The 9,678-nt window shown below is 41.0% G+C and overlaps 1 protein-coding gene across 1 annotated transcript; it reads right to left on the reverse strand.

Moving 5' to 3' along the window:
• Positions 1 to 671: 671 nt before the first annotated feature.
• Positions 672 to 9,294, reverse strand: LOC143207846 (uncharacterized). Its single transcript, XM_076421696.1, has 2 exons — positions 8,912 to 9,294; positions 672 to 1,966 (listed from the first exon to the last, which is right to left on the reverse strand). The coding sequence occupies exons 1-2, from the start codon at positions 9,027 to 9,029 to the stop codon at positions 1,623 to 1,625; spliced, it is 462 nt and encodes a 153-aa protein (XP_076277811.1). The 5' UTR covers positions 9,030 to 9,294; the 3' UTR covers positions 672 to 1,622.
• Between the last annotated feature and the right edge of the window lie 384 nt (positions 9,295 to 9,678).

The following is a 9,678-nucleotide window of genomic DNA, read 5'->3' on the forward strand; positions in this document are numbered from 1 at the left end:
TATCCTTTGCAAAATTATTTTCAGACTATAAACAAGACTGCTCTTCCGACAAGCAAAAATTTCACTATCATAAATTTATTACGAATTCTTTCAGAATTGTACATTTTCAAAAATCTTTCGTAGTTAATTAAATGAAATTTACTCTACCAACTAACTTTATAAGTTTTGTAAAAAATTGCAATACAATTTTTATATTTTATACTTTGATTCAGCATTTTACCCAATTTTACCTTAGCGCGAGTGGAAGGGATTTTCAAAAGAAGCGGGAAACAAAGGAATTGAAGATTACCGTTTATGTATAAGTATAAAAATATGTATAATGTATCTTTCAACGGGTTGAATGATTGAAATCAATATTTAATAGTTGCCAAGTGAACGTAAGTATATATACATTTTATCAAAATAAATAATAATTTTTCAAGTTGCAGACAACTCTACTTTAATTATTGCGATAACAAAAGATTAGTATATTTATATTTTTCCACAGAACAGAGAAAACTTTGATTTCCCAAGGAAAATATTAAAATAACGAACTCAAATTTGGTCCTGATAATATGTAGAATTAAAATTTTTCCATTTATAAATTAAGAGATTCTCACGATCTCGTTTCATGTAATTTCGAATCGTTTTTAAATGATTGGCGAGGAAATGAAAGGCTGGAGAACGTTGAATTAAATAGATATTAATTTAATCACATATAGTTACAATCACACATGTTTTTACATTATGTACGCAGAGCTTTCTACTTCCAGAAAAAAGACGGGATAATTGCTACTCTACGGGACGATGGTTACTGCTGGAATTAAGAATGGGCGGTGTGCATCTGAATCTCATTTCCGGGACTAGGAGACTGAACAGACACGGTAACTGTGAAAACGACGCTATTCACCCTACAATCAACGATAATCCTGCCGTTGAATTTTTCTTTTTTGTATATAACGATCCGGACATTTTCCACGGATTTTCGATATCGATCAATAAAACAAAGAAACATGGAAGTGCATAAAGAATAATAATAATTATATACAATGTAATAATAGCCTTGCGTGAAGTTGAATCGCGTCGAAGGGTAACAGGAAGTTGCGATGTGGCCTCCTCGTGACGAAACAAGCGCGCATCGAGGCGCGACGACGAAAGTAACGTTCCTCCTCGTATACGGCTATGAGTTCCTGTCCTAATGCCTTTTTTCCTTCAACAATCTCTTGCAATCTAATGTCTAATACCGATTTCATTCTTACGAGTTCTTCTTAGAATGAACGTTATATTCAGCCTGCCCAACGTTTCAATCTTTCAATTGTTTTCTTTTATTATACCAAGCAATATGAAATGATTTATGCATCAATTTCTTTCTACATATTTTCGAACCTCTTTAAGATCAACGGTGATCTATTTATTGGACCTAATACATATAGCTAATACGAATTTAAATGGAACGTATCCGGGCAAAATGGACCCGCGTCTCCCGAATGAAATATTATGGATGTGCTGTCCCGGTAACCGGAAGTGGATGGCAAAGAGACGAAGCCGGAAGGTAGACAAAGCGTTTTCAGAGATAGTGATGGATACGTTTGTTGTTCGTTTGATGTTTCTTGTTCACGGGGGCCACATGTTTGCGCTCGAGATTAGGCTTTCGCGGGTGCAGCTTCTGATGGTTTCTCGTCATCGACGATCTGCGTGGGCGGCGGCAGAGTCGGGATCTCTGGGTATTCCAGTTTCGCTCCCTCCTCGCAATCGAAGGTCGGACAGCAATCGGGGAAGGGCGCGGTTTTGTTCGTCTTTTCGGACAGCTTGCATTTGGGATTCGCCTTCGGCAATGGTCCGCAGTCCTCGACCAGCTCGAATAGACGGCCAGAGTTGTCATCGGCCGGCACACAGGTCGAACGGCCACAGAATGGTGTCAGGTCCCATGATTTTGTTGGCTCAATGGTGGCGCATTTTGTCGAGGCGAAGCACATGCCCGGGAAATCTATAACAATAGATATTTATACGTGACTACTCGAGCAGGTTGCGGTAGGGTCGGTACCTAAGGTCAATTAGGTTCGGCGGCGAATCACCTAATGGAATCTCTTATTTCGAGGTCTCGACGTAATAACACTTTTGTAAATTAATGTATAAACACTTGTGCATCTATCCCTTTATTGGACATAACATGGTTCATACTAGGTATACAAATTAATTCGTGATCATTTCTTCATTTAATGTCTGTCCACAAACAACCAGCACAGATTCAAGTCTTCGTTGACAGACGCAGTCAAAAATTGAATTTAACAGAAAGTTAATGGTGACTGATGGAGGGAGACACGAATCAATTTGTACACCTAACAGTTTAAGCTTAACCAAGACCGAATGGTTAAACAAAATCGAGTATCGTGTAGTGTGCGCGCTACATCGAATCAATTTCGAAAACGCTTGGCATTCCGGGTGAGTCACCGGTCGGGTTTTCACCGGTAAAAGTAAAATCTCATCGTATATGAGCAACGGCTCGCGAAGATTGCATTTCTTTGGGAATGTCGTCATCGGAGTGTGCAAGATGCATAGACACGGGCATTATCCGCGGGGCTAGGACCTAACTGTGAAAGGTATCGTTACTTTCTAATTCTAATGCATACGTGTGTGCAAGACAAATCGTTCTAACGAGCTTCTCGTCGCGTCTTTTGACATTAAACTGTGCGCACTTGTTATCAGAAGAAGCTCATACAGTGGAACTCGGAAGCTGTACACCGAAACGGTGTTACGCATCCTTTCGCAGACATTGCAGCTATCGGATTATCTTGAAAGTTAGTTTCACTTAATAATACGTAACCCCATTGAAGCGGAATATTTACGGCTGAAATGATTAGAGCTTCTTTATCCTCAATAATTCCAGAGAATGGAAAAGAAACTTGATATTTATTGGCCCGATTAAAGCTCAACCAATTGTGTTCGACTCGTAATCTGATATTTCAAACGGACACGCGTAACAGCTTGATAATAGGAAACTAAACAATTCTGCAGCAGCTGAAATACAAAATCAGTGAATTTTCATCCGAGGGCTCGTTGCTTTTTCAAGATGAACGGTTTAGCGTTGCAGGAACTGTTCGATTCACTCAATTCAATTGCATTCCGCCTACTGACAGAGCCTGAGGGGGCGTTCGTTTACTTTGCCCCTACATCCGGTGTCGCGTGTCTATCGCGGTAATTTTTTTGCTCAACTTATGCTACAGGTACTATGGCGTCATAGCTCGCGACAGAGACTCTGGTCTTACCGTGACCGCGTGCTGATGTATCGCCGACAGGATGATAGAGTTTCGCCGGCGCGGTAATTCACCCGTTGGAAATTTCAAGGAGAAACACTTTCACTGTCACCGTGGACACCGAGTTGTGTAATTTTCGCGAGCTCTAAATGAATTACTGCACGATCGCGAAATTAAATCCTCAATGCTCGTCGGAGCTACTCAGTGAACACCTTTCCATCCTGTCGCAAACATAGTTCCTTTTTTTCCTAGGAGGATTGTCTCAATAAATGACGAAGACGAGTCGATATTGATACACCGAGCTGCTTCCGGCGTTGCTCTTTTTGACTTCTTTCTACGATTTGCTGGCTGGTTGTAAAAAAGGAGCGGTAGCGAGAAAATGGCGAGAAGTTGAAAACAAGGCGAGAAACGCATGCGACCACACAACGCCCGCCTACTTCGGCGGACGTGATTTATTTAAATAATGACGTGTCTGTTACCGTTTTCTCAATGCCACCGTTACATCGAAGGTTTCACGTGACGGGCACCCACACCATCGACGATGGTGTCGTGGTTGTAACGCCGATTCTCGCGGGACACCTGAATCGCGAGAAAGTAGATCGGCAGGTCTCGTGTCGCGAGATCGGCTTTCTGTCTGTCGAACACATGTTCGATTATGCCGACGAGTTCTCGAAATTTCTCGGCGGTCTCTGTCTTTTTTATGTAACCCTGTAGCTACACCTGTAGCCAGAGTGTTCATGCAAATCGGGATCGAAGTACAATGTACTTTGCATCGATTCGTTTGTATTTTTGTAGGTAGAAGATGGTAATGCAGGAATTGAAAGTGAAGCGAACATGGCCGTCGCGTCGCTAGACGAGTCATAATTCTTACGGATCATTATTCGAAACGGAAGCGGCGAAACATGATTCTCGATCGCCTAACCAACCACTTTCACCGACATTAAGGTTTAAGACTCGTCTGCTACCGAGGGTCAGCTTTCGTGTCAGCGGGTGTAACGTTACATCCGTAGAACGTACTAAAAAAAAAAGTGTACCAAAAATTTCTTGTTCATCGACGAAAGTGTTTCAACGTAAAGTTTCGAACAAGCTGCAGAATAAAATTGCAGCAGCGATTACCGTTTTGTAACCTTTCTGCAGTGTTGCGCATTAATCGATTAAAATTTTAATCATGTTTGATTGATTAATGTATACGATTAAAAAAAGAAATCGTCGAATAATCGGCGATTGATTCAATCGATTGATTTATTCGTCAATTTGTATTATGGACCAAATGACAATACACCTAAACTAAGTTTACATTTTTTTTCAGTATTCATACAGTTCTGATTACGTATTTAATTTCGAAATTTCAGCAATAATCATTAATCAATTATCCGATTGACGATTAATAAGTATTTAATCGTTAACCGCGATTAATGACTAAACTAGGAGATTAATTGTTAGTTGCGATTAACGATTGAAGTAGAAATTTAGTCGTCAATCGTTGATTAATTTTTTGCCCAACACTGCCTTCCTGTTATGTTCATTGGTATCTTTGTTTTCTCCGCGAACGTCTTCGAAATATGAAGTGATTTTTGCATTTTCGCGTTGCCCGAATTTAGAAATCTTATCCCGAGCTGCATCCGGTTACCCGTTAATTAAGCAGGCGATAAATCGAATAATCGCGGTAATTGCGCCTCTCGCCGTGTATTTATTCGATTAATGAATCCGCAGGCTATCGTCTCGATAAATGCGTGATATTCCCTCGTAATTGTGTGTTATTTTGTTACGGCCCGACAGCGCGTGTCGTCTTGCGAAAGTTCCTTAGACGGCGACGAGTCGTTCGTGTAATCACTGGTTGCACGACGGCAGATAATATGATCGAAGAGCAAACGATTGTTCCCGGCGTTTCCTTAATTGAGGACGCGAAATCGCGAATTCTCATTCGGGTCCCGCTGTTGTCGCGACCCAACCCACGAGCCTACTTTTACGATTCCCGATCGAAACGAGTACACGCATAGTTCGTGATCGAAAAACTTAAACTTAACCGCTGAGGATTTTACCATTCGGGTTGTAAGGTTGCACGACAGGCTCGTTTTCGATCAGCTATCGAAGAAATCTGCAAAAATACAGAGTTCGTATCTCGTCGCGTATCATTCGGTAGCTGCATCTTTTGTAAACGTGAAGGTGCGCAGGTTGTTGATTACAAAAGGATACACGGTCTCGTGTGCACCTTACGGTAAAAGTTTCGTAACGTGGTCTAATCTCATTATCCTTATTCCGCGTGCGTATAAATAGCGTGTCCTCAGCGTGTCCGAGACACGCGACACCATACGTACATAAACGTACGTGATGCCGTGTTCGGGCCCGGAGCAACTAGGCTGATTCGATCATTCATCGGAATCCAGGCCTGGAGCGAGAAATACGGAGTATCTGGGCCAGGGTGCTCCGGGACCGATCTTCGATATCGTCTAACCGGAATCGGCAAGGACACTCCTAAGAGCCCATTGTCCGCGTCATAGATTCGTGGAATTTCTCTGTATTAGGGTGCTCATCATCGTGTATCATCAATAAACTGCGGATTTTTATGCAAAATAAAAAATGTTTGCATTGATTGCAAGACACAGGAGCCAAATAGAAATTCCTTTCTTCTTTTAATTGTCTTATTATGCTGAAATTAGTACGCTGATGTCCTTAAATCTTCTTAATTCGTCCACTGCTTTAAATTGTACGTGTCCATTTTCATCATAAATGCATAAAATCCGCAGTCTAATCATCAAATATCCCTTTTTCTCACGATTTTGATTTTGCATATAGATCTGCAGTCTATTCGCAAGATGTTTCTAATGATTAAGGATTCGTAAAAGGTAATTCACCTTGACCCGTCAGACGACTCACCTGTCCGCGAGGGTGCCGTATAAAGAAGAATCAAGAAAAAACGACGAAACAAGCTCGATCCCGGGATATGGTCAAGAGGAACGCGTGTCAGTCGACGGAACTTTCACGGTTGTCGATCTTGAAGCGTTTCCTATTTTTCTGTTCGCGTGTCGCGACCGAAATCGTGTCTTTGCGTAACGGTGAATGAGGGATTTGGAGGCCGAGACAAGCCTAGAAACTCTTTGTGGACAATCGTCATTCTTTTCTGCGGAGAAGGAAGGTTTGTCTTCGCTCGTAGCAGTTACGGTTCGGCGAGTAACGTGATGAACGACGCTTAAACACAATGGCGAGTCGACGAGAGTCTTGTCTTCAAGGACCGCGATTAATTGTGAATGGAAAGCTGGGGAGACGGGCGTGGTTAACTGAATCGATGAAACTGCGTTTCGTCAGCGTTTTTCTGCAGTCTCAACCCTTGCACGCCGTTCAAGCCGATTCCATCCGAAAATAACCCTTCTGCATTTTAAAGAAAACTTAAAATTTTTATTAGCTGCTCTATGTAATGGACTTTCGAACTTTCATCAAAATGATTTTGTAACTACCTTCCGCGCGGATATTTTAAAGCAAATTGATGGAAACGTTACTTCCACGACCAAGTAATTTAATACTGTATAAAGTCTAGACGTTTATATAGATTCTACATTCGATCTTTATATTGGAACTTACACCTATCGATAACGTGTTGTTCGAAGAAGGTCTATTATCTTCGCGCTTGGTAAACATGGTTTTAACCTTGGGACAAGCATACAGACTTCTCGCAACGCAATCTATCCCGGTGGTTTTTACAGAAGAAAGGAAATTTCTATCGATTACGCTCCTAACAACAAATTGTTCGAAGTGCAAACACGGAAGAAGAAAGTGGGAAACAGGAAGTCGATTTAATCTGAAACGTGGAATGGATTAACCTGTTGATCGAACAAGGCTACGTCTAACCGGTTCGATGATTCCGGTCTATCCTTGGAATGCGACAAAATACGTGAATTAATTTTCCACATTAGACCGCTGATTTTCTAAAGTACTTTATCTAGGTCTCGATACACCCTAATCGTCACATTTGCATTGACATTTTCATTGAGGGTATGAATGATTTTCGATAGCATTATAGGTAGCAGGTACTTTTAATTTGTTTAATTATTTTATTACAACGTCAACTATATCGGGAAGGATTGCTTCATCCCCTAATTTGTAAATCGCGAAGGTCAGCAGAAATGAAATATAAAATCTAATCCAAACAGCGTAGCCAGCTTTGGAGGTCAATGATCAGAAATTAGTCATAACATTGGTAAACCATTGGAGTAGTTCTTGCAAAAGTACAATTTTTCCCCGAGAGAATAAATATTGAGAACTATATGTCGCAAAACCGCGAAATCTTCGGCAGAATGGGAACATTTATTATGAACCCTTAACTGTCGAAGAGGATTCCCGTAAAATTTAACTTTCTTTTCGAAATCTAGTACTTGTAAATTTAATTTAGCAACATTTAAATTAATTGCCGTGTAGTAAATATGGGGCTAAAACTCTCTAAGGGGCTAAAAAACTCTACCTTAGTATGTAGTTGAGGATTGACACGTTCACAGTTAGAACATCTAAGCCCGAATATGAAAGTCAATGACAAAACCTGCATTGAACTTAAAATCATTGCGACTGGAGCTGTGAATCTTATCTACAGGTTATTCCAAATAGCAGCGAATTTATTAAGCCTTCGCACTCTCAATTATTTTTCAATTTCGTTGCCAACAACTCCCTACTATTCTAAAATGTTGAGTGTGACTCGATATAGGAGTTCCTGTGATAAAAACCGATATCGAGTCACACTCAACAAAGGAGTGGAAAGGGCTAAGCTAAGTAGACTAAAGCCTGCGGTGGAAAATAGAACAAAAACCTCGAATAGGGGCTACATTATACATACATACAGTGACTCGGATTAATATTCGGACTCTCTCTAAAAAAACGATTACTTTTTAAATATCGTACTATACGATTTGAACTTTTTTGGGAAGCTAGAGCAATTAGTTTACTACAGGATGTGAAAAGAAGTTTTCTCAGAAATTGCAATTAGTCGGAATTGTATAGAAAATACAAAAAGTTGCATTTTACAACATTTTTATATGCACCTATAAAAAATCTCAATTAAACATATTCTGAAAATTTCATCAAAATCGGTCGACGTTGCAATGTTTAAACAAACGTTTAAAGTTGGTAAAAATTGCAGATTTTCACGATTATGGGTCTATGTATATCTAAGAATCCTTACATCTTGCAATGTCTGTTGTTTTCTCCCGCATCAACCGATTTCGATGAAACTTTCATAGTGCATATAATTGACACAGACCTGCAAAACGTACTTTTTAAATGTTCAATATAAGCCCACATAAAAAATTGTAAAATGCAACTTTTAGTATTTTTTCTACAAATTCCGTTCAATTGCTATTTTTGAAAGAAGAATTTTGTTCACATCCCGTAATAAACTAATTGCTTTAGCTTCCCAAAAAAGTTCAAATCGTATAGTAGAATATTAAAAAGGTTACCGTCTTTTTTACAGCGTCCGAATATTAATTCGAGAAACTGTATGTCTAATACAGCCAACCCTCCTATACAACGTCCCCAGTGAATTGTTGCGAAGGCATGACTGAATCGTTTTGAAAAGTGTGTTCTATCTATCGAGATACGGCAAGGGAAGGAGAATCTGTTCGAATTTGGAAAATCCGCCAGTGGTCCCAGGGGATATCGCAGTCTGAGAAGGAAGTTAAGTTAGGAAGACTCACCGCGAAGAACGTCAGCAGGGATGAGCCTCCTGTACGTTTTGGGTCGTTCTTCCTCCTTCTCCTCAGCGGCGAAGACGACGACCGCGACGACGAGCAACAAGACCGGCAACAGCTTCATGGCGACAGTTGGTTGCAAGCGAAGGAGGATCGACACCGAAGAAGGAGGAAGAGGTGAAGAAAAAAATCTATAGAGTCCTCGTGTACCGATTAAGAACTGGTTGGGCGCGATTCTCCTGCTGGCATTTTATAGCTGCCCACGGGGCGGGGTCCTGTGGTCCCCACCAGACATTATGGTCTCTCACCTCTTGAACCACCAGTCACCAAAGAATCATTCCCGTCCGAAGCTGGATCGTCGTCGTCTACCACACGCGCGCACCATGATTCGTGCCGGACTGTCCCCTGATCCGTCATGGTGTTCTCGGCACGAATCATTCGAGCTCTATGCACGCCTATCCCTCCCTCCATATACGTATTGTAGTCGTCGCGGGGTATACACACACGGATGAAATATGGAAATCGAATCGAATCCACGACCAATGCATTCCGCTTGTCCGCGATACACATGACAAAGTGGGTTAGCATTCGGTGTATGGGTTTTCTTCGTTCTCTTTTTTTGGTCCTGCCCAGGTCTGGCCTCCTCATGGGCACCATTCCTTTCATTCGGTCAATTAAATCGTTCGGCTCGTAGGAAAGTTTCGGTCACCTTAGGTATTCTTTACTTTTTTTCCTACGGGTGTTGTAATGGACTATTATCATTTTAATAGTTG

Source organism: Lasioglossum baleicum, chromosome 4 (assembly GCF_051020765.1).
Source record: "Lasioglossum baleicum chromosome 4, iyLasBale1, whole genome shotgun sequence".
NCBI classification, from domain to species: Eukaryota; Metazoa; Arthropoda; class Insecta; order Hymenoptera; family Halictidae; genus Lasioglossum; species Lasioglossum baleicum.